General features: G+C 38.6%; 1 protein-coding gene across 1 annotated transcript; it reads left to right on the top strand.

Annotated features, from left to right (window-relative positions):
- The first annotated feature begins 2,178 nt into the window (after positions 1-2,178).
- Positions 2,179-26,857, top strand: LOC139129684 (uncharacterized). The gene is made up of 6 exons (XM_070695357.1): positions 2,179-2,242; positions 6,516-6,645; positions 7,708-7,872; positions 15,279-15,465; positions 17,086-17,214; positions 25,480-26,857. The coding sequence occupies exons 3-6, from the start codon at positions 7,754-7,756 to the stop codon at positions 26,020-26,022; spliced, it is 978 nt and encodes a 325-aa protein (XP_070551458.1). The 5' UTR covers positions 2,179-2,242; positions 6,516-6,645; positions 7,708-7,753; the 3' UTR covers positions 26,023-26,857.
- The last annotated feature ends 8 nt before the right edge of the window (positions 26,858-26,865 follow it).

The following is a 26,865-nucleotide window of genomic DNA, read 5'->3' as shown; positions in this document are numbered from 1 at the left end:
TCTCCTACTACCTCCATGTTTCTATCATGTTCTGTTGCATAACGGCATTGCAGTAAATCTGTGACCTCTCAGCGAGTCTTTCGCCTCAGTACTACACTCTTCCAAGTATAACCCCCTTCACTGATTTCAGAGTGTATAATGCAGGGTCGTTCAATATGGTAAAATCACTTTTCAGATCAAAGAAATTAATGGGACATCGAAGTTCCCGGGTTGCATCGTAAGGGAAAATGGCACGTTTTCCCAACTATTTATGAGTCTGTGTCCCTCTGAACTGTCCCCCTTACCTAAGTAAGAATATCAATAGGCCAACTCTAAAGTCACGTCGTCGGCTTCACTCGGCCCCTTTGTCTCACCTCTCTGTGGAATCCGAATTGAGCGAAATTTTGAGCGAGCATCAATGAAATATACTAAATTGACACTTCAACACAAAGCATGACACTTTATGTGTGTAAAATGAACTCTGCCAAAGGTCAAACCATTCTCAATGACACTGAAACACTTATCTGATAGGTTATTTACAGCACTGTCCCTCTATCATGTGTTCAAAGCGACGTCTTCTGTGTATGACAGTATCATTTGCCAGAAAGTATCTGGTATACAACCGGCAACAGTTAACCGATCTTTTGGGCAAGCAGAGTCTTTGTTTGATTTTAGTGTGAAAAGGAAATCGGGGGGAGGGGGGGGGGGGAGAAAGGTAGCTCTCCATTTGAGAATAATTTTAACGATGCAAGTCTATGAAAATGGCAACGCGTAGTATTATGTGGTTGTGGATAGAATTAATATAAGAATTTAACGAACATCGCCAGATTGGTCCACATGTTTCTCAACTTTATGTTTGCTATGTGTTAGTTGGGGACGGTCCAAAATGCGAGCTTGTCGAGCAGTCATTGCTGTTTTCTGAAAATTACTGAAATCATACGAAAGAATTCAGTCATTGGCTTTAGATTATTGCATTTTCAAAGTTGCCACTGTTTTACATTGAAATAAAGCTGCTGTCAATTTGAATGATGAACCCAAGTTGCGGACATGTCAGCTCTGTACCGCATGCAGCCAGGGATTCATGAGGTCGACGAAAATATTAAGTCTAGATGTGCACATGTGGTGGCCATGGTGACAGGAAGGATTTGACACCGATTTGTTCTGATGATATTTCATTGTGTACAGTCTGAACAGAAAAGGCTCATGCATTTACAGTGTCTATAAACCACTAATGTACCTTCACAAAGTTCATTCAAATTGTGTTAGATGATGATTACGGTAACCGTGTGACACACTGTTGATGATACACGTAATTATGTTGGTATTGGACAAAAAAGTACAAGCTTGCAAAACTATTACTCCATCCCGGAAATAGTGTTTAACAGATCCTGCTGTTGACACGCCAGTAAATCCGTGTGAACGTGGCAACAGATGGCCTTGTTTCAATCATAAAATGCTATTCAAAAGAATTCTACTTCCTGGTTTCAAGCTACCGGTACACTGATCCACTGGTCAGTGTTTTGTCTCAAAATCCTTAAAATCCTTGAAGACTCCGGCCATTCTACTACCTTTGCATTGTTGCTGATCAAATCAAAATTAAAGCTAGTGATGGTTAGTGAAGACATATTTTGACATTTCATTATTTGGATAGAAAAGTACACAGTTTAGAAGTTCTGTATTTACAAAAAATAGCATTGTTTTACATTTAGGGTTAGAGTTCAAAGGAGGAGTCATAGCAATAAAAATTTGCAATTTTGTCCAGTGTGACTTTGATAGTACTCTTCATGTTAGGGCCACAACATCATTGTTAGAAAGATCATAGAGCATTGCTAAGTAGTGTTTAAAATGCTAAGTTGTTTGAGATGGGTTTTTTAACTGTTTGATGAATCTCTTAGAGAATGGCATTTTTTTTGGCCTAGATTACCCATAATGCAATGGTAATGGAAAGAAAGAGTTATGGTGCAGACTGATAACCTAATAGTAAAACCAAATCTACTAGACTGAACAGGAAACACCAGGGGCAAAGATACAGCCAGCTGGTGTTATAGGCAGTTAAATCTTTCGGAAATTATAGTAAACTTGGGGAACTGTACTATTTGAAATGATATTTCCAGATCACATTTGATATTGATTGTTTTTTGTGGCTTGTTGAATCATGACAATCTTGTGTTAGTTAATTTCCATTCACGTATGTTTCAGGTACACGAGGAAAATGCCTCGTAAGCAGACAGATCCAGTAGGGAAAGGGTTGTTGTATACAGAGGTAAGTACCTGGTCTGTCCAGTTTTGTCTATACATATACAGGCAAAAGTAATACACACATGGATCTTTTGATTCCTCATAGAGTTCCTTGCATAGGGGTAATTCAGTATTGAGGAAGGCCTTTATTTTCTTAGTACAAAAACTCACAGGCAGGTTAATATTACATCATATCAATTCCAGCAAGCATCGTCATACATGGCAAGCAAATCACAAGGTTCAAGAAACAATACAAAAACAAACAAAGAACAAAAAGTTGCTGACGCTAGTTAGTGGTGGTGGTACCACATGTTTGGAATGGGTAAGCACACTCTGCTCGCAATATGTACCCATCAAGATTAATCCAAAGTATTTCTTCACAAAAACTGTGACAATTTTTTAGTCAGATTCATATTCACCAATCATGTATGTCTGTGTTAGGTATTTTAAGCCAGCTTAAAGCCTCAAGAAGTGCAATTTTTGCATTATTTTGGTAATTTTATCTCAAATAAAAGTTAGTCATATAAACGTGCTTACTGAAGGACATGGTTGGAAGCATTATTGCTCACTGATTTGGACTGGGTAAAAAGTTTTGACAAGATATACAGCTGCTGTTCTCATAAAATGGTCACATACCTGAAAAAGTGTAAAACTGATGGATGTGGATCACCTCCTCATCATAATCTTTCAAGAAACAATGACACTCCATATTCATGATTTTGTAGTTTAAATCTTTATTTTCTCTGTTGTAAAGCCAGTTGTTGATCATGGCAGGAAATGTAACATTATGGAGAAAATGTTAATTGTATGCTGAGAGAAATGAGTATGTACTACACTCTTTCAAAGTGTATTCTCTATTTAGTAAGTGTAGAATTCAAAGAATAGCCATACAAAAGGAGAGCAAATTATGGTTTACATAGTGGCAGCTCTTGGGTCTTTCGATGCACCCTCTTTAGTTCAAAATGTGTATATGGCCAAGTATTATGCTCTACACATGAGATGTCATTGCTTATTTAGGCATCCAAGCCAACAGTTTTAGGCTCGCTCCTCTTGTACATGTGTATATTCAAGTTTTTCCTTCCATCCCTCTTTTTTGTGGACTTAAAACTCAAAAATCACTTGACATACTGTAATTCTCAAATGTAGCATAGTGTTTTGGGCAAGGGACAACCCTTGAATTTTTAAGTGAAGGTAGTCACTTGACCTGGCATAAACAATGACTGTACTGGATTTTTATTCTCACTTCACCTATTTTTAGCCTTTCTAGAACTCTGTAGCCATTGCACCAATTCTTCTGAAACAATGCACAGTGATTGGCAATCATAGTTACATGTAGGGGCCATGGATAATTAAAACATGAGCACGGTAAATGAAACTAATTGCAGTGTTCTCACCAGAAAAAAATTTGTGGGACATTTTGTCCCGATGACCAAAAAAAAGCGGGACAATGGATGATTTTTGTGAGACAATATATAAATATGTTAAAAAAGTCAAACTGCAAATACGAACCTTATTCTGTGCATGGAAAAAATAAAGGACTCAACAACTCATTCAACTTAACAACTTTTTTGTAAACATTCGGTGAACATATCAACTGATATTGAATATCAGTGCCTTTTAATGAAAAGTCTATGGGACTTTCGTTCTTTCCAGTGTGAAAGTCCATTTCGGGGTCCTCTACAATAACAGTAGTTGCTAGAGTGTCCAGCCGTTCAGCTCCCAGTTGATTCCTGTCATTAGTTACTTTTTTTCGCACTAATCCCTTTTCACAACCAGCAGAAGGAACAGGCCACGTCAGCATTTATTTAGGTCAGGAAACATATCCCTATGATGTTTGTAAACAATCATCAACTTTTGACGTGAAATTTTGGTCGCCAGCCAAGGCTACAAATTTTGTCAATTGATTGAAGCATGGAAAAAAGACGTCCATGTTCTCACGTATAAGTTCGCCTGGAATAATATACTTATCACATGCGCAAGCCAAGAATTGATAATTTTTTGCATAATAAGAGAACTTTCCTCCAACTATTCCACATTTAAACCTCGGAACTACTTTTGGAATAATATTATCAATCGGCAGTGGGCCAGTTGTCGATCATTCCAGTCGTGGGTACCAGGTCGCGTGGGCGAGGAACGGAGCAAATGCCTGATAACATCACACAACACTGATCTCCCGCGAAGTTTATACATGATTCCAAACATAGCAAAGACCTAAAAATTATCTCAGACAAAGTTGCGTTATTTTTCGAGAACAAAAATTCACTGAATCTCAACGGCACGAACACTATAACGTCGTTCCCGTCAAGACCTTGGTTGCCATGCGGAACTCACAGTATAATGCTACCAGCTTCGAGTTCGTTGTTTTCGAAAAATGTTCATGTAATTCCTTAGGCATATACAAGCTTTACATTCTTGTGTTTTCGTAGTTCGGATTATTGTTGTCGTAGCCTATGAAAAAATTTATCGTGCTCATGACGCCTCCAGCTTCCGCGAATTCCGTGGACATGTACCGATATGCATGCAAGGCGAACACGTCAAGTGCGTCAGACTACCACAGTCTCGTGTGGTTCAATACACGACGGCCGCTGTGTGGTATACGTAATAATGAATCCACACATCGGCCATCATGTATCGAATCACAAGTGACTGTGGCTTAAGTACGCCCTCTGACGGGTATTGCCTCCAGATTGCCTCGGTTTCAACCAGGAAGTGTAATACTCGCGTCAATCATTTACGTCCATGGTGAAAAGTATTGGCTGTATGATATGGCCGGCCGGCCGTACGGCTGGCACCACAAAAGTTTATAATTTCAAAGGCGCACCACTATTGGCGCGCACGCCCAAGAAATCCGCGACAAAACAGAAAAATACGCGAGAATGTCGCGGAATCGCGGCCTGTGAGAACGCTGTAATTGCATTTGGCCTCAACCTCCTCCCCACCTCCCCTAAATGAAAGTTTGGAAGTGTGAAAATCCAACCAAGCCTCATTCTCTATCTGCATACCAACGGTCTGTAATTACGTTGCTATATCATGCATACGCTACCAACCGCCCAACATAATCTCTGTTCAGCGCCAGCTCAACAATGACAAAACCAATCGAATGAAATGAAATTGTGTATCCAAAGTGATTGTAACATTATTTTACTCATGCACTAGCTGATTCACATGTATGTCAAAAGGATATATGGTGTAGCGCCTGGTACATGCCAAACAATATAGCGATATTTTGCAATACATAAAAACGTGTAGAGAGATGTTGCAATACTAAAACTTCTAGTGCAATTTTTGCACACTGTAATCAAAATACAGAAAAACCCCCTCCCCCTAAACAGAGAAGTTTCCTTTACCATGCGTGTGTGTTTTAATTATCCATGGCCCCTTGTGCACCTAACCCTTGATATTCAAATTAGTCCCATGACCAATTGTAACCATATAAGATTTAGTAACAAATCTTAAAATTAATTTTTTTATGAGGTAAATCAACTCAATTTGTATGTGACTAACTGACCACAAGCCCCTAACTGTGTTGAAATGCAATTGTGCTGAATCGTGGGACCTTGTGACCATATTGTGTTTCTTAAACTCCTTTCAAACTTACTGTCTAAAAAACAAATAAGTTGATGTGTAACATTGTGTACCCAGTATATGCACATCAAACCAATTTTTCTAAAATCTAGCGCAAATGGCAGTTCGATCAGTTGCAAGAATAGTAGCCATTTTGAATTTAGTGAAATCTTAACTTCTTCCACGTGGTAAATCAACTCAAAATTTTGCGTATTGGTTACTTGCATTAATGCCTATTGAAGGTGACTAATGAAGATGTGATCAATTTTGTTACCTTATTGGATTTTTAAAAAATTGGGTGTAAACCTTGAAAAAACTTCTCAAGAAGCTCATCAAACTCAATTTGTTGACAGTTGTGCGGCCATATTGGATGTGTATGATGGCAGTGATTGAGTAATACTCAGTGCTTGAAATAAATTTTGCTAAAAGGTTTAAAGATTAACAAATGAAAACCGTGCCTTCCTAACTTTGCATGAAAGAATTGTTTGAACGAATGGAAGTGCAGGAAATAATGGTCTAGTTGCTGTTATACAGTAACTTTGATTTGTAAATTTGATTTTTCCTAACTTTAAGGCATGTTGATCTGTAAACATGCAAAATTCTCAACAGTTACCACTATATGTACCTTAAGTTGGAGCTGTCATAGTTTTTCAAGTGGATAAAAAAATAAGTAGTGGTAATTGTTTCACTGATATGAGTTCAAGCTTGCAAGCATATGCCAACTTGCTTTTCAGACAAGGAAGAGGAGAAACTCTCCATCCACTGCAGTATCACCTGAGGCTGAAGCTAGGAAATGTGTCACAGAAGGCAAAGACATCCCACAGGATGACCGTTTTGAAATTAGATTTATTGACAGTGTGAAAGGTGAGATAAAGATCATTGTCTACATGCAATTTTCCTCACTAAGATATTATAATATAAGACCTTTTAATATCCATAGAATATTTTTGTAAGTTTACCTTCCTTACAAAGTGACATATTTGACAGGTTTAAGTTAGTGTTCACACATGGGAGCTTGTGTCATACTGATGTCTGTCTCACAGTGTATATCTATCTTTGCATTGCAACAATAACTCAAGAATGATGTATCCAATTCAAATCAAAGCAAAAAGTATGTATCATATGGACAGAATTTGCATTCAACTTCAAAAGAGTACAACTCAGCATTGGATGAACAGGTGGTGGTGATTCTTTTGCCAGATGACGGAGACTATGAATTGTTTTGAAACCATTCTCAGATTGCTGATGAATTTGATAGAACAAGAGATATCTTGCCATAAGTTAATCAAAAGTTGATAATGTAATGAAAAACCCATACTTCTGATTTTCACACTTCATTGTGTAGAAACAAAAAAACAAATTTAAAAATATTTTCAGAAATGGTATATTCTCCAATGTCCTCAATGCAATAACTTTTTACAGATCATCAGGTGGCATGATCCCTGATTTTAAAGTTCTCAAAAATAAAATCATATTTGGTATGTATACTAGGACATGTACGGTAGAGGCGTTTTTAGCATCTGGTGCATTAGAAAGCAAGGAGTTGCAGATTTTATACTTCTTTTCTGTCTCTGTTTCTTTGTACACATTTTTTTTATCATAATTAGTACCCACAAAATTGCTGAATGGAATTTGACAATTCTTGAAGGTAATAATCCCTCAAGGATAAAGTTATACTCAAAGTAATTTAAATGGGAGTGTCTTGTCAAGCAAGTGTCAATTCCAAATGTTATCTTGTTGGTACTCTGATCATTGTGCTGTGTTTGTCATGCAAAATGTTGTGCTTTTACCAATACATTTACTTGTATTGTGTTATATGGATCAATAATGAAGCATTACTTGTCTCCTAATTTCTGAGTGACTTTACCTATTGTTGCAAGATTTATACTAGTCTCTGTACATACACTGTATGACATTATCCTTCAGGGAAAGGTGTATTTGCAGCAAAGAAATTAAAAAGGGGGACTATCTTATGTGGTATTCCGGAGAAAGACTATCTCAAACGGAAGCAACTGAACGGGAAACTCTATATGATCAAACAGGAGCCATATCTTACATGTATTTCTTTAAAGATAAAGGAAAATGTATGGTGTAAGTATAGATTTCTTTTTTTGTTAATTTTTCTAACTCATGGAAGTTTATTTCATCAGATAGGAATGTGGATTGTTTTTCACTGCCAGTCATAGTTGTTTGTGATTAGTTTCCCCTTTTTTGAATCGATTAGTTAGACATCTTTGAAATTAAAGGCCTGTGCCGGCATCAGATTTTCTCACAGGGAATCTACTTATTAGATTACAATTTCAATGGAAAACAAAAGGCTCTGACACTCCATAATCCTCTTATAGACTAAAACAAACTTAATCCCAGTGATCAAGTCCCTGGCCTTTAAGTATGCAGTTTCCTAAGGTTTGTTAAACCCATAATTTTGAATCTCATGGACTGCAGTGGGTCGCGTGGACTACCAATCTCCATTGGCGAAAGGTTCAATCAACTTTGTGTGTATACTACAACCAAAATTTGCTTAAATTGTTGAAACAGAATTCAGTAGATATGCATTGTTCATGAAACATGAAAATGCATCAGAAATATTCCTTCGTCAGTGCATTTTGTGGGTAGCTTTATTCTGTCTAGCTTTTAACCTGTTATATTCAAGTAAGATAAGCATCATGTTTATGCAAGCTGCATTCCTTTTGCATCCAGTTTTGCTTTAAGTCTCTTTTGTAATATAGTATGATTCATATAACATTTGTATTTTCCTGGTATGCTGAGGTATGCTCTGCATGTATGCATGCATCATCTCCACTAGTGCTGTGTATAAGTTACACAATTGCACACTGTACATGTATGTGCAAATCTACTTGTTGATAAGACAAGGGCACACTATGCATACATCTCTACTAGTTGTAACACATGGGCACACTATGCGTAAATATCTACTTGTTTATTTTAAGGGCACACTATGCGTATACATCTCTACTGGTGTATAACGCAAGAGTTACACTCTCTACCAGTGTATAACACAAGGGCACACTATGCATACATCTCTACACGATCCCTCCACAAAACGGTCAAGAAGCGCTTTTGTTCAAAGGTGCTAATCACCTACACAGTTGCAACAGTCCACGTTGCGGTGGACGGAGGAAGCGAATAACGTCATAGACATGTAAGCGTCTTGTTTCAGCAGCGTCTTGTGATACGGTCCCGCTCCGGTATCCTATGATATTCAGTCAATCAATCTACTTTATTTTCATCTTTCTGCACTATTTCGCATGTATTTGAAGACTTTTCTATCTACGTGAGAAGATAAGTAAAACAGTTTCTTAAAGATCTTGGTCACTATCGAGAAATCTTGGATAGTATTTTACGGCTGAGTTCAGCCATGAGGTGATCTTGACCGATGCCATGCATTTCGGAAACACTGTGAATTTTACTCTCCGTTTGTTTTTTCACCTTTCATCAAAAAAGTAAGTCATGCACCCTCCTAACAAGGCAAAGACTTCGAAAAAATTGGGAATTGTGTTGTGTTCTTATTTTGAAACCTAATTCGACAAGAAAACTTGTCTTGTTTGCCGCGTTTGTATTTTCAACTGAAAACAAAATGGCGTCGCTTGGGATCGACAAGTCGTATCTACATTACATAGGAAAATCCTGAAATGTCCTCCTTAACTCTCTTTTGATATCGATTTAACATGATAATTCCTCAGTTCCAAACTTTGAGAGTTCGATTTGAAATTTTAATCGTTCTCAACAATATTCAATACACAAAATCAAGGAACTCTTACGATGACCTTGTTTTTGCAAGGTGCTCCTGTCGGCCGTGCGTCGACCCATTGAGAGTTGGCGTTATGGTAATAGTGCAATGTTTTTCCCCCCCTTTTTTCTTCTTTATCGATCGTTCAGAGGTGTCAAGTGCGTCCCTATTGATCGTTCAGTCTTCTCAAAAGTAGGCAGTCATGTTCATTACGGACTCTGTTCTTTCCTATAAACGCATGTTACTGCCAAACACAATGTTTGATTTTGTCGACCTTTCGAATTCTCAGACCGCCAAATTTATAGAACCTAGAAACCCTACAAGTGTCGATATGTTTTGATGACACAACCTCCCCATGCCTGGGCGCCCAACTCTCTGTCATGGATTTTCATCTTCCAAATGTTCCAATCAACATGGGAGTCGTCAAAATTGACGAAATCGTCTCCGAACTTGTACATAATGTCACTCACGCTGCGTCACTCCACGTGATTTCTTTCAGAAGACGCAGATGTAAATAAGCTTTGACCTTTTAGACGCATGCGCATACAATAATCAGAATGCATTTTGGGAGAATTAAGCTTCTGCTTACGATTATTTTATACACGTAACTGTTAACACCTTTCGCCACGCGCATAATAATCAGGGATTATCCCCATCAGTAAAATCAACAGACTGTTGAAACCTGGACTATAACAAAAGAAAGTAGTGGCGCTTCTTGACCGTTTTGTGGAGGGACATTGATCTCTACTAGTTGTAACACACGGGCACACTATGCATACATCTCTACTAGTTGTAACACATGGGCACACTATGCATAAATATCTACTTGTTTATTTTAAGGGCACACTATGCATACATCTGTACTGGTGTATAACGTAAGAGTATACACTCTCTACCAGTGTATAACACATGGGCACACTATGCATACATCTCTACTAGTTGTAACACATGGGCACACTATGCATAAATATCTACTTGTTTATTTTAAGGGCACACTATGCGTACATCTCTACTGGTGTATAACGCAAGAGTATACACACTCTACCAGTGTATAACACAAGGGCACACTATGCATACATCTCTACTAGTTTGTAACACAAGCAGGGAAAGACACTTATTTTTTATCCACTTGTCTGAAGCAAGTGGGGGGTTAAATTCACTTGCCTGAATTGAAAAACCACTTGCCAAGTAAAATTTACGTGGTTTGAAAAACGCGAAAAACATTGATTTTTCATTTCACACTTTATTATTTCAAAAACTATCATGAAACTTCATGATGTAGTATGAAAATCTCAGTCAAGCACACCATGACAAAGAAGTTCTTTGTCATGTTTTTACTGTGTTTATATCATCCCTCACCACTGTAAAGTTTGGATTACCATTGCACGAAACTAATCTCACATGTTTTCCTAATGACCTAGGTGGTCTTTTTAATGATCATGTGCAGACTCAGTGGAGCTTAAACCAACAACTTAAGGTGTCTGTGTTTGCGGTGTATTTTGAAAGCTGTCAAATTCGCTCCAATTGCTTCTTGACAGTCATTTTAGAACAGGAAAATTCACAAACAGAGAGGTTGATTGCCATGGACAAGTAACTTTTGGCTGATTGACCTGAGAAATAAGTCGGTGTTCATTGTCAAAGACTGGACCCGTTGACACCAAAACTTTCTCATGACTTTCATTTCAGTTTTTCTGCAATGCCACTCACTGAACTTAACATTGACAAGTATGTTTTCGTAAAAAGTCACTTTTTGGTTGCTGATTTTTTTGCTTACTTTATTTTTGTGGTGTTATAAACATTCAGAAAAGACACAAAACACCATGTGTGTCTCCTTTTCGATGGTACAGACGTACTGTTTAACACCGTAACCTTGTCCAGTGAGGGAAATTGCGGACATATGCTTAACCAGCTAAAACAGCTTTCAAAATCAGCGTACAGTATTATCATGCAATTTTATGAAAAACCTTATGTTTATGCTCACAATGAAATAAAATGATTATTATTTGTTGTTTAAGTCTGTGTTCCCATACCAGAAAATCACTTTCGTAGATTTGATTTCTAGGTAATTATTTTTTTCACTTGTCCCGTTGGGCAAGTGGTATCAGCGGTTCACTTGCCCAAGCGATCGGGCAACCATTAGTGTCTTTCCCTGACAAGGCACACTATGCATACATCTCTACTAGTGTATTAAACACAAGAGTATACACTCTGTACCAGTGTACAACCCAAGGGCACACTATACATACATCTCTACTAGTTGTAACACATGGGCACACTATGCATAAATATCTACTTGTTTATTTTAAGGGCACACTATGCATACATCTGTACTGGTGTATAACGTAAGAGTATACACTCTCTACCAGTGTATAACACATGGGCACACTATGCATACATCTCTACTACTGGTGGTGTATAAAACTATCACACACTGTATATGCAAATCTACTATACTTGTGGATAACACAAGGGCACACTGCATACATCTCTACTACCGGTAGTTTATAACACAAGGATATACACTCTCTACCAGTGTATAGTCTTGTTCTCGCTGTGAGTTTCTGGACATTGCAGGTTCTGTGTTGAGGCTTTGCAAATACCTTGTTTTATAAACTGACAGTGACCTAAATGCCTGCTACGGTTATGTTAGGCATCACAGAATGAAAATGGCTTTATGGATTTATGGCTGGTTGATTGCCCAGGATTTCACAAAGTTCATCACAGAATGACATGGTCTTCCTTCCCAGACTGCTTCTGATATGGTGGTTGACTTTATCTTTGAATTTTGCCTTCATGGTTTTAATTTTTCGGTAACATTGCCTTGGTGTGGGTGAGGGGTGTACTCTTTATATTTTCATATGGATGTGTGCCACCCAATTTGAAAATATCTATCATGAATATTCCAAAAATATGACTTCTTGTTTAGGGATTTTGCTCAACAATTTCTTGACATTTTCTTATTTCTGTTGCATTTGAAGGTTTCCCTAAAGAACAGCACCTAGCTTTGTTTTGTTATAAACCCATGTTTAAGGTTTTAAGGAAGAAAATTGATCCATAGTGTTTATTAAATTTGTTTAGCTGGGTACTCATACGTGACATTGGCGTAAAATGAAATACAAAACAAAAGAATTACAAATTTGTTTAGGGATTTTTTTTGAAAAAGTGACCCATTTGGGGGTCACATGCCCGTACACCCTTTTTATGGGAGTATCCCAGGGCTTGGCTGCTGCTTTGTCTGCTACTTGCTCCAAGTCTAAGGGTATATCAGTATCAAAACATATATAATAAACTGAAGAACTAACATCAGCAGACTGTCATGCTAATGGTTGGCTGTTGCGTAGATCGTGGGTGAACACCTTGGCCCACAGAGTCGTTTTTTGGCCAACCAGTGACTCCACTGCTGAGCAAAGCCAGGCGTCATGGGGCAAGTCTTTCTGTTTCTGTTCAAGAAACTGCATTGTCTCCCAGTCTGGAAGAGCTGTTCATCAATTTCTCTTTTTGCCATATGGCAAGCAAAAGCTCTACTTCCTCTGTGGTACAATTATATACCTCGTCCGGCTGTGTAGGACACGTCTGTCATGTAAACTCAATGACAACTGAACAAAGGCTTCAAAATATGCCCAAAAGTCACCGGATTGGGCGTTTTTTGATGTTGCTAATTTTCCATGCATTCACATTGCGAACATGGAAGTTAAGTCTGACTTCAGACTTAGGTCCACCCCTTGACTCCATCCAAAATTAACACTGGCCCAGAGGCGTTTGGAACTGTTGTCACATTATTTTAAGATCATGGGCGGTGCTGGGCAATCGCAATCTCCGGACAGAGATTATAGCGGCGTGGAAAATTATAACCTAGCTAGGGAGTCTCAGCAGTAGCCACACTAATCTCTGCCATAGGCGACGGTTTTCACCAACTTTTTGGGTATTGCGCGTTTTCCATGATATACATTTTCTGTCTTTTTTATATATAATACTTCGAACAAAAAAAATTAGATAAATGAATAGTACACTAGTTTCAATATCGATCCTCGATTCCGTGAACACTTGCAAAACATAGACCTTGCTCTAGGTTACAGGGATGTAAATTGATGATTCAAAATGTATGCCCCAACAGCTGTCAGCTTTGCAGACGCGATTGCCAAAGTTTTAGCAGATCATGTATTATTTTTATTAGTGTATTAATGTATTATTTTTACCAGTGTGCGGAAAGTGCGATCTCTAGCTGGATTGCTCCTATCCGTTTACTATTTCCGCCACGTTTATTTAGCCAGTTGGGCGCGCGCAGACTGAAAGAAGTCCGAGTTTGGAATATTCAAATTTGCCCGCAGCAGAGATTGGTTAGGGCGCGCGGTCAACGACTCGGAGACCCTCTAGCTTGGTTCGAATTATCCACGCCGCGCTGCTGCCCCACTGCGCTTCAATCTCTGTGTGGAGATTGGGGCCATCAAAGACATTGCAGTGAGAATGCCACTTAATACACAGGGGCACACTTTGCATGTATATGTACTAACTAGTGTATAACTCAAGGGTACACTCTACCAGTGTATAACACAATGGCACTCTATGCATATATATCTAGTAGAGTATAACACAAGGGTACACTACGCATACATCTCTACACGTGTACAATGGCATATCTACTAGTGTATAACATAGGTGCACTCTGCATACATCTCTCCTAATGTATAACACTGTTTATGTTCAAGGGCACACTAATTAATATTCATGTATATCTCTACAAGTGTGTTACACAATGGTATATAGCGTAGTAGCATTTATGTTTCGCTGGGCTTTTATTTTGCTGTTTTCACTGATTGATGAAATCCGGTAAATTAAATCACTGTGAAAATATTAAATTACAATTAGAACTCATTGTTTTCACTGTCAAATCATCAAATAAAAATAAAACCAGTGAATGTGCCCCAAACACCAAAATAGGAAAATTAATCCCAGGAAAAATTAATGCTTTTACAGCAATTGGTATGCATCTCCACCAGTGTATAACACAAATGAGGCCCAAAGATTTCCTTTTTCTAGAGACGATTAGAAATTACGTCATTTCAACAATCTACTAAAAAGAGAGAGCATATAAAGTTCATATCCTGTGAATGCCCAACTTTTACCTTCTTCAACTACAGTTCTGAAAATGTTTAAAGTTCATACACTTCTTTGTATTTAGGAGGCAATCAAAGCCTATTGCTTTGGATCCATTGATGCTCAACCACTGTTTGCAAAGTAAAAACTATGATTTAAGTACCGGTAGAGTTTGGTTATGCTGAAATGTCCATATGTGCAGGATGTTTGAACTTCAGCCATGATGTTCAAATTGCCAAGTTAAAGGGGAAACATGGAGGGAGGTTTAGCCTGACATTTTAAATGCAAAAAGTTTGGATAAAATTTGCCGTGTTTTGCCTCCCTTTAAAACTGTACACGTTGCTAAGTCAGCATGAAATGCTGCTACACTACTGAATTGTAGTGCAGTATATGGGCCATTGCAAGGTGCACAAAAAGAATCAGATTAGTTACCCACTTAGTCCAGTAATTGCTGATGTATGATTGTGTATTTTCAATTATTATCTGTGAAGTTCTAAAATTTACCAGTTTTTTACCAAAAAATGTAAAAATGTTAACAACTAGCTTACCCTAATTTTTTGGAGGAATTATGGTCAAGTAAATCTTTTTGTAGATACTTCATTCCAGCTACATGTTTTGTAATTGACATGCATGTTCCTCTTGTCATGTTTAGAATCGATGCAACGAAAATAGAGAATGTGGCTCGATACGTTAATGATGGAGACATCAAACCAAACTCTGTGATGAAGAAAGTGTGTGATGAATCTGATGCTGTTCATCTGTGCCTTTTTGCACAGAGAGATATAGACTTGAATGAAGAAATAGTGTATGGAAGAGGATTAGATTTACCTTGGAGAAAGGTACTGTTCCACTTTATTTATGCCTGAAATTGTCAAACTACTCGTTGAGGGTCCAGCAACAAAAGACAGACTGAGAAAGTTCTTTTCTCACATTCCTGGCCGCTGGGAGTGCGGGATCGACAGTGTGGGAAGAGTCGATCCCACACTCTCAGAAACCGTCCCACACTCTGCAGTAAATATTACACGAGCTCTGATGGATGATAAACAGTCTGTTTCGTTCCACGCGCAAAATGTTATCCAATGGCACGACGAGTAACACATGGACTAGAACTACAAAGTAAGCAGGTCAAAGTACAGTGGCAGACGACAGAGTTGTCACGATTTTTGATAATATTGTACGTGTCCAATATGAATTTAACGCATTTTGTGGTCATGTGAGAAAAAGAATCTCACACACCAAGGACCTGGGATCAGATTTCTCACACTCGTTGGGGATATTTTGTCTCACACTCGCCTGCGGCTCGTGTGAGACAAAATATCCCCAACTCGTGTGAGAAATCTGATCCCAGGTCCTTGGGGGTGTGAGATTCTATTAATCTCATTGCTGTAAACTGTATACTCTGATATCAGTTCTAAAGGTTGCTCTCATCAGACATTTCACAGTGGAGTAGTAAATTGTCTTGAGACGTTTCCATTTTTTTGTAAATATTCAAAATAATCGTTAAAATTGGCAAGGCTACACCTTAATGTCTTTTTCCTTTGATCTGCAGTCACTACCTGTAAAAAACCTTTGACACATTCACCATAGTTGTCCTGGCAAAGTCTCTCTTATCAGTGACGACATACATATATGTAATGCTTGAATTTTGATTAAGTAATCAAAGGTTTCAAGTTTTCAGACCATTGTTCCCATGGAGATATTGATATGATAACCTATACTGCATCAAATTTTATGAAACTTTCTACAGATGGCAATCTTCACAGTGTTATGGTACCACGAGTGTCATGTTATTTATCTACTCATTTTCATATTTAATGATCTGTCTTGATTTAGTGATGTATCTCTGAAATCACTACAGAGTATTTCGTAGACCGTGCTTCAGATACGTATTGATCTGATTGAAATCTGACTATAAAATAATAGAATGAAACAATGAGCAATATGTCATGTTAAATAACAGATCGTTTTTACAAATTGAAAGAATTTCTGCAATAAGAAATGTGAAGTCCTAATATGTTTTTATACTTGAGCAAGGTTGCCATCAATACTACAGGGTGCAAGCAATTTATTGCAGTTTTATCGCCTCACTCGCAGAATGTCTCTCTAAATATGTTGTTAAAGAACCAGACATTTAGTGTTCTGTTTTTATCTTCGGGATAATTTATATTTTCATATTACTAGGTCTTTTCCAAAACACAGTATATTGACTCTACACTTCATATCTAATCTTTGCTGATTAGTATATACTTCCCTTAGTGTCTTTTTTTGGCATGTGACTATCCTGTACTCACTGGAATGTGACTGACCTTGACACAGTCACTGCTTATTTGCTGAGAATTGGCTCCAATCCCAGGCACCTATTCTTATTGTCATCAGATGGCCTCATTTTGTCATTAATGTCTTTTCTTCAAGAAATATATAACTCTTATCAGTAACATCTAGATCATGTTAATTTCCAGGTACATAAAGATGCTTGTCAAGCCAGTGATCAACTTTCTGCCTGTGTCGAAAACATGAGTGATGAACCCAGTAGAAGTGGTAGTGGTGACATAATGAAAAAGAACTCTTTCGGAAACCCTGAGTTACCGGTAAGAAGATATTGTTTCTGCTTTTGTGGCCTTTGTACAGTAACTTGTAAGGATATACATTGCTTTTGCTTTCATTGCGTGTGTATAGTAATCGAGGTATGAATAACACATCATTTTAATGATATGGCAGTAAAAGAAAAATTGAAATGGAAGTCTTATTGAATCTGTTATAATTGGCACAGTTAGACCTTGTTTACAGTTTTCATCTGTACTGTCCACATTAACACTCAACATTCTTGTAGCCAGTTGGCTTAGTAATGACTTTCTGAACTTCATTTAAGCAGTATCTGATATTTCAGAAGTCAACTGCAGATTTAAGAAACCACTTCACCTACGGTGTTAGATAATGTAGCTGGTACGTATGCTAACAACGGATAGTTAAAGATGACACTAAAGGCAGTATATACTAATAGTGTACTATTTGTGGCTGTTTGATCTTTTTCTCGTGATAGAAACTGCTCATCTGATTTCACACTTACTTAGCAGCTTATGCATAGTATGCTGTCAGTGCCTGTCTATTTTGTGCTGTTGTGTATGGTGAAATAAAAATTTGCAAATTTAGGTTGGCAGATGAACTTGAGTGTTTCATCCAGCCTGCGGCATTGCGACATTGGACGCAATGTCATTTGTTTTGTCCCTACAAAGTTATCTTCTTTAGTCATTATGACACATCTTAGTTGGCCATAATTAACACTATATGACTCATATCCAATATGAAATTATCCTGAAATATGTAAATTTGTATTTTTATGACAATTTTGTCCAATTTGGTCAAGAAAACTTGTTCTCAAAACCTACTTGTCTGATAGCTTTTTAATCTGTTATAAAAATCCTGAGGGATGTTATTAGATAAATCTTCTGCTGAAAGTGTTGCGGGGGCACTCTTTACGCTCCCTCCTCTTACGATTGGACGCGGTCTGTAAGATTCCTGTCGGGCAACAGAATTTTGTTGCCACCAATCAGATTTCGCCAAAATTTATCGGCAGTTTTGAGGTCTATGTTACACCCATGCAGCCAACGAAGTACATATCACATGACTCCGCCTATTTCCTGTAATGCAGGTACCACCAACTGGTAAACTTAATGAATTTTCGCAAAATCATCACAAAATAGGTTTTGAAGGCTGATATACCAATTTTACTTATTTTGACCTTGACCTAAAATTGGAGGGGAAAGTAGAGCTGTTCATAACTGCCTCCCCACTGGCACACACGGAAAATGTGCCTTCCCACTGAATTTCGATGCCTACTGCCCTCCAGTATCTATGGTCTGCCCACTCCGCTCCCCCCACAACAGTTCAAGCTCCCCACTGCCCTCTTCCCACTATCGAAACTCCCCCTTTCCAACTGGATGCCCACTAGGCAACCCAGATCAACACAAAACCGTGCCAGCAGTTAGCAGTGTACCTTGGAACATTGCTCCCCCATGAGTTAGACACTAACTCCCGTCAAGTTCTATCATCAACCACGGCTTTTCCCTCCCTCTACGTATTTTCTGGTACCCACTGTCAAAAATTTCCTCCCCGCCCACTGATTAGTTTTGAAATTTGCCCGCCCTCTGAAAAACTTCACACAAACACCTTTTTGCACAAACAACTTAGTTGGCTGTACCTGCTGACTGGTAATGTCAACAACAGGCAGACAAAACATTGTAATTACCTGAAGTATGCTATGCACAGTGAAACAATAGCCCTTCCAAGCAACGATCGTGAATTTGAAGTTCTTTGTATCACAAGGCGGTGAGAAAGTCTTAGGAAGAACTTAGAATTGTACTGAACATACAGTAAGGGCAGGCCCTAGAAAGTTTCTTGAGAGGACGTTCTCTTCTTTGTTGGTATCACCCTTTAACCTCGCGCAGCGAATCCACTTGCCATTGGAGCTTTTGGTAGCTCCAATAACTATTCCAAGCTCATGTATATAGCATTTTTACCGCCAGGCAAGTACTTTTGGTGCCTAACTAGTCGATTGGTTAGCAAAATTAGACGAGTAGCAAAATCAATCGGCATCAAATGAAATAGAGAACATCGTTTTGGTATTCTTTGTTGCTTTCTTTCATCAAAAGGTAATGTTATCAAGCGTAATGAATTTGTACATCTTCCCGATAGTCATGTACCCCTCCCATGCATGCATTGCACTGTAAAGAGATTATCGGTATCTTATATTTTTGGTTCATCACTTTTGTTAATTTAGGCAAAAATTTTATGTCAATGGCAATTTTTTCTCACGTTATGCACTTGGACAGCACATAGTGAAACCATGACCTTCATATACTGAGGCTGGGCGAGTCGCAGTCACTCCACAAAAGTGCTCGATGGCTAGTGATTATTTGAGGGATACTAGCCCATAAATGGGCTAGGGACTCAAAAACTTATCTGCTCACCCCTGCACTTGTGGGCTTGTGGTCATGAAGGCCATGAATGGCATAAATGTGACATTTTAGCAACCAGAAACGGCTGTAGGCATGACTAAATTTCTTTCATCTGTCCACTGCATATGAAAGACCAACTTGTAAGAGGAGGGTAGCGTAGGGAGTATCCTCCAGCCACAGATCTTCGAAGTGTCAGGAAACCCCAAACTTGACTTTTTCTCAGTCTGTGACCTTAAATGACCTATGCCGACCCTGGATATGTTGTTAGACAGTTTTGAAGGCTGTGGACATAATTTTGTCATGTTTGGTATCAATTGGCAGTAAAATCTGATCCATGGATGAAAGCTTCAGGTTATTAATTCATTGCAGACCAATGTTTGCAACTTTTTCATGTAAAACACAAGAACTGATGAGAAATTTGGATCCAGGATAATTCCAGATGCCATAATCACACCCCACCAGAGTGGAAGGCATTTCACTATCAGTAACTAACTTGCGTGCTAAGTGCTGTGTAACTTCGAATAATAGCACCGACCTGTGGGGAAATCCCAAGGTTTAGGTTTCTTGCCATCTGGCCCATTGTAGCTCTAACATGGTTGATAGGAAGGGGTGGTGGAACATTTGATTATGAGGGGGGTCTGGAAGATTGACGAGGTAGAGACTGATGAGGTAGCATTATTTTTTTACGAGATCCTTCGTACATTATTATTTCCCCACTCTCCCACCTTTTCTATTTGTCAAGCCTTCTCTGGCTGATTTTTTTTATTGACATTTTCAAATGTATGTAGGATCTGCTAGTGCCATTGCTATAGAAGATGACCTCCAGTATGTAAAAATCAGCCTTGGTGAACTTCTCCACTGTATTGCTGGGTACCTACCCCACCCCCACCCCCAAGCTATTAGATATATGCTTACCAATTTTGACAATTAGAACAATTTTCCTTTCTGGCCAAGTCTACAGATCGAATCTGGTATCTGTTCATAATCAGTTTTCTTACACATTTAATACACATTGTGTGCCTACAGGCCATTAACAGGGTCACCACACTGGTTAATGATCCATCATGAGTCATGCATGCCCGTCTGACGCCTTTCTTTTGTGTTTTGCTAAGAGCCAAAATTCTGGCAGCTTCCACACGTCTCCTCACTTCCTGCACTTGTTTTAATCTCTGCATTAGTTGGGCCCGAATTTCATCCTCCTTTGCTAGCTCAGGTTGAAAATCATCAAATTTGTTCAACAATAATAAACAGATAGTGAACTTGCTGATAGTATCCAATTTGATACTCCGTTCTTGACCTCTATGCGGTTCGTGTATTTATGTCTATTCTGTATGGTATGGCCAATAATCATCTTGAAAGTTGTACAAATGATACCTGTGTCTATAAAAAGTTTAATCAATGTACTTGATGGAACAATATTAAATTATTTAAATCGAGCACTTTCCTCCCCTTTTAGTGGAGAAGTTCATCAAAGCTGATTTTTACATTATGTGTTAGCTTTTGGGCCAGTTATTCAATATACACCACTTTTGCTGTTCATAACTCGCATATTTTTAACAAAAACGGCCAAGAAATAATACCGGAAGTTGCATTCTAGGGCTTCATCAACTTTTCTGATTTTGATTTATGGGCACGTGATATGGCAGAGACCATTTTCTGATGAATATGGCATTGTTCATCATTCACATTCACACCACGTTGTGCGTATTTGTGAGAGAGTGAACAAACAATGACATAAACAGGGGGTCACTAGCTGTGGACCCCAACTCCTGTCCCAAGGGGGCCATTTTAGAAAATTGGGGGCCATCATCACCACACATGTAAAACCCTTGAATTTCTGCAGAAAATTCTATAGTCTATCAAGTCAAGAAAAGGAGAAGAAAAGAGATTGCGATTGCGCCCCTTGCAACGAAACCCCACTGCAATGTTTTCTCCCGTACGTACGCAACAGCTAGTCCCAACAATGGCAACAACAGCAAACTAACCTATTTTTTTTTTATTCAGTCGGTTACATAACTGAATTATTGATATATATGCCGGACTTGAACAACTGTACAAATTGCTGAGGACTGTGATTTTGGCTGTGGTGACGATCATAGCTTAACGTATCGGTAGGATTTCTTTGAGAGAGGCCCTCAGTTTGCATGCATTGACAATTACTAATACACTGATACAGCACAAGAGAATAACCCTTGTAATCTAAACACAAAATATTTTAATATGTAAAGTGATCGATACATCAACTTTTAAACATAACTTGTATGTATAAGCAAATTATGAACAATGTTTCTGACCAAAGGGTTTTACAAAGTGGTGTTGTTCCATGCATAGAGCTGGCTACTATGGAAAATAAGATTTGTCCGACCAAAAATGTTGCTGTTCTAAATGATCATCTGGACCTGCATGGATACTTTCTTGCAGTGTTCAACGTTTGCATGGATGGTAGACGTCACAGGTGCTTCAATTTAAAGGGCCTGCCCCACCATCTTTGTCAAAATCAGGGGTCATCAACTACTGGCGTTAAAAATTTGAGTGGCAACTAGCCTTTCGTTATTATGTGGCAGCTACACTGTTGTTTATATTCATCGGCCATGGCACATGAACACGGCTCCAATGCACCATTGCCCATACAGCTGTCCTTTCACCCAGCTTCCTATGCACCACCTTATATGCTGCGTTGGGTATTGAAATTACAAAGGACAATGGGCCAGGGTACATGTCACTCTATGACTGAGGTGATAACTTTACGGGAGCCCAACTTCACTGAGCAAATGTATAGGGAGCGGGTGAACTCTGTGTGACCGAACCATTCAGAAAATGTTGCACCCTCAGTGGCCCATCAAATGCTGAAATGAGGGCCATTTGAGATTTCATTGCGCAAATTGCGCAATGGTTTGTCCTAGAATTAACTCTGCAAATACCGTAGTGGCAGAAGTTGCATTCTAGGGCTTCGTCAACTTCATGGATATTGATTCCTGGGAAAAAAGCACCAAGCTTGGTGCTTTCATCATATGATACGTCAGGGACCATGGGTATGCCATTGTTCCTTCATTCATGCACAAATATACGTACAATCTGGCGTGTATGTGAATGATGAACAATGTCCATCGGAAAATGGTCTCTGCCATATCACATGATGAAAGCACTAAGCTTGACACTTTTTCCAATGAATCAAAATCCATGAATGTGTGAATGAATGGTGAACCGTAGAGTGCAACTTACGCTACTATTTGTGGCAGGTGTTGTTAAAAACCACAAGTTATAAATGGCAAAAGTGGCATTTCTTGAATAATTGACCCCAAAGCTGGCACATATGTAAAAATCAGCCTTGGTGAACTTCTCCTTTAACTTGAGAAAGTGATTCACAATGCATTAAATATATTATGTATATCATTTTAAAACTAACTGAATCATTTGAAGATGGACAGCATTTTCAAATAATTTTTTTGAGGCAAGACTCATCCTATATTAACCCTTTGAGCGCCAAGGTCAGTTTTTATCGCTTTTATAAAATATAGCCCATTAAATTTTTCCCAGGTGTTTCGTAAAATTTTGATAAAAAACTGTAGCCAATGAATATGTCCATTTAGTCCAAAATTATAAAAAAATTACAGAAATATCAAGAAAATCAGTAAAATGTTGCAGTAAAATTTTGGTGGAAAAAATTACAGCATTAAAAGGGTTAACATGATCTTTTTTGTGAAAAAGTGGAATTTGATAATGAAAATGAATCTCTTTGAATTCATATTAGGTGATGAATGTCATAAAAATTGAAATATGTTTAATCAAAAAAGCCACTGTCACAAAACCTGTTGTGTCTATTACTACTGTGAGTCATTGCATATGTCAAACTAAACTGACCACAATAGTAAAAAATGTGCAAAAAAACCCCTGACACTTATCCAAAAAGTTTCAAATATGCCAAAACAGCCTTTTAGAGCTGTTACTTTTACTCTTCAACTTCACTGGCAGTTTTTAAGTTGTTTGGATTTGCAGGCCTGATATATAGTGCCATTTCTAGTCTCTGTCAAACAAACAGCCTATCATTTGATACTTCTGTTGAATAGCACTACTTTACAGTTTATTCTTGCCCTATTTCCAAACAGTAGAAAACAATAAGGAAAGCCCCCCAGCCAATTTCCCATTGGCTTTGTACCATAAATTGGCATTATATTTATATTTAAGAAGCTGCCATTATACATTAACCCTTTTGCTGCGAAGTCCATATTTCACCACCAGGTCAAGATAGTTAAAATTAATGAAACACAACATATTCCATATGGTGTATTTTAACATAATACTGTATATTTGAAAGCTGTTGAAACGATAAATACTGTAAACTTGATTTTTTTTGACAAAAGATGCTATAACAGACCAAGCCAAGTGGGTAAAATACGTCATGTTTTGGCTCAATACCGCTTTTTAGCTCATATTTGGTTTTATATATAAATACCAAAAAGAGCTTATATGATGAGTCGGTGGTGTCTATATGTCTGTATGTATGTATGTATGTGGGTATGTATGTTCGGATGTATGTCCGTCACACACAAAGGCTCCCATACCACCAAGCTACCATCTCAGTATTTGGTGTACAGGTAGATGCAGGGGTTGAGATGTGAATTTGTTCAAATGAACACGTCAGTGTCAAAAATGTGCAAATGAGGTAAGAAAAAGGGAAATCCTGCAAATGTGCAGGGGTGGTTGCAGTAACTGAATCAGCCCACACATCTGAAGAAGAGGATTTTGACTTTTAACCTATTTGTATGCAGGGTACCTATTATCTTTGGGAGTGGTAGCAGTAACTGAAACAGCTAATTGGTCATTTCCTGTCATTGTTTATGAACTGTGACATATTAACAGATCTGCTGAAACCATGGATGTCTATTTTTGTACATCCCGGCATGGTTGAAAGATTCTCTGCTATGCATGTTGCTAAAGTTGACCTTCAGTACCTAAAGTTTCAGACCTTATTTACTTTTGTCATTCTTGTTTTTCTGGTTTAAATATTTTTTGTTGTTTTTTCTGGTTGTACTGTGCAGAAATTGTCATAACATCAACGTATAATTTTCCTGCACTGAACAGATAGAAACAACACTTATTGTTGATCTCTGGTATGTACCAATTCTGATCAAATTTGAGCGACACTGTATAATTGCGGTATTTTTACTAACTTGGCTGATGGGGAATTGACACTGTCTGGCAGGAAAAGAGTTAAGTTGACATCTGGAAATTTCAATTCATTTCAAGTAGTTACTAATACTAGGAAGATTGAAAATAATCCATCCCCTTCAGTCAGGGCATGTGAACATTATAATTTCGTAAGCTGACCTCGTAAGGGGCCGTGGATAATCAAAACACGCGCACGGTAAACGAAACTGAATGCGTTTGGCCTCAACCCCCCCCTCCCCTAAACGAAAGTTTGGAAGTGCGAAAATCCACCCAAGCCTTATTCTGTATCTGCATACCAACAATTGGTAATTACGTCGCTATGAAACCACGTATACCCCCCCTCCCCCATAACCGCTCTAAAATCAATCTCTGTTCAGCGCCGACTCAACAATGACGCAACCAATAGAATGAAATGAAACAGTGTATCCAAAATGATTGTTACGTTATTTTACTCGTGCACTGATTCACATGTAAGCTCATGTCAAAGGAGTGCTGGTGTAGCGCCGGTGCCGTACTGGCCTGGCCTGGTACATGCCAAACAATATAGCGCGATATTTTGTGATACATAAAAACGTGTAGCGAGATGTTGCGACATGAAAACTTTTAGTGCGATTTTTGCGCACTGTAATCGAAATACAGCCAAACCCCCTCCCCCCCCTTAACACAGAAGTTGCGTTTCCAGTGCACGTGTTTTAATTATCCACGGTCCCTAATTCATTCTTTCTGCAGAGTTCTGAAGTCTCTCTGGGCAGACAAGGTGGCATGGACTCCTTGGCAGCTAATATGTCATCTACACCTATCAGAATAGATACAGGCCTTACAAGTGATGCGCCACATCCAACTATGAAAATGAAGCAGTGCATGCCTGCTGTTATTCCAAGGGTTTCTGCCAAAAGAGTTACTGACATTACTACCGGTATGATACCAATTCAATCAAACCGTGTATCTCTGCAGCCTAAAAGCAGTGTCATATCAGACCACCTACTCAGTCGTGCAGAAAGCAGTGCTAAGTCAGAACCTGGAGTTGGCACCCATGAAAAGAGCCTTGCATCAAATTCTGTATTCAGCATTCCTAAAACATTAGTGTCAAGTCTGGTCCTGAATCAAACATTCCTGAAAGCTTTGTCAAGTCACACCCTGTATCCAACGTTCCTGAAGGTACTGTCAAGCCAAACCCTGTATCTGGTGGGTCTGAAAGCCTTGTCAAGTCAAACCTTGAATCCAGCATTCCTGATGGCAATGTTATGCCAAACCTTGCACCAGTATTCCTGAAAGCTTTGTCAAGTCACGTCCTGTATCCAATGTTCCTGAAGGTACTGTCATGCCTAACCATCTATCCTGTGGTTCTGAAAGCCTTGTCAAGTCAAACCTTGTATCCAGCCCTCCTGAAGACACTATAGTGTTGAACCCTGTATCTGTCACTTCTGATAGCACTGTGAAGTCGTGCCAGGCTGTGCCAAACATTTTTGAAAGTGCTTACATGCCAAACTCTGTCTCTGATGTTTCTAAAAGTATTGAAAGTGCTAATGTGGAGAAGTATAGTGTGACTTATGACCAGCCAGCAACTCCAGTGGCAGTTGTTCAACCATACAGTGTTATTGACACTGACAACAACCATGACCAAGATAGTATTGCTGATCCAGACCATCAGCCTTCACAATCAGAGTCTGAGACACTTGATTCAGATACCCAGCCACATACTAATCTGAGTTCTACCACATCATCGACAAGTGGGCATAGCAATACAAGGAAAACAGTTCAGTCAACTCAAGCTCAAGTATCAAGAAAATTCCGTCAATTAGGAAGGCGGACCGTTGGTGTGAAACAAGCGAAAGCCTATGTGTCTGGCAAAAAGATATACGACAGGAAGCATTTTGTGTGTACTGTAAGAAAGAAATTGGTCATTTGTATCGACATTTCGAAAGAAGACATAAAGCAGAAGCAGCAGTTGCTCAAGCATTCAGCTTTCAGAAGAGTTCAAAAGAGAGATTAAAGCTTTTGAAGAAACTGAAGAACAGGGGTAACTATGACCATAATTATCAAGTAACCAAAACTGGTATTGGAAATGTAGTCCCATACAGAAGACCAGGTTGTGAAACTACGAAAACTGGTGAT

This window comes from Ptychodera flava, chromosome 3 (assembly GCF_041260155.1).
Source record: "Ptychodera flava strain L36383 chromosome 3, AS_Pfla_20210202, whole genome shotgun sequence".
NCBI classification, from domain to species: Eukaryota; Metazoa; Hemichordata; class Enteropneusta; family Ptychoderidae; genus Ptychodera; species Ptychodera flava.
The sequence above is the reverse complement of the archived record's forward strand: the minus strand, read 5'-3'. Positions and strand labels throughout refer to the sequence as shown.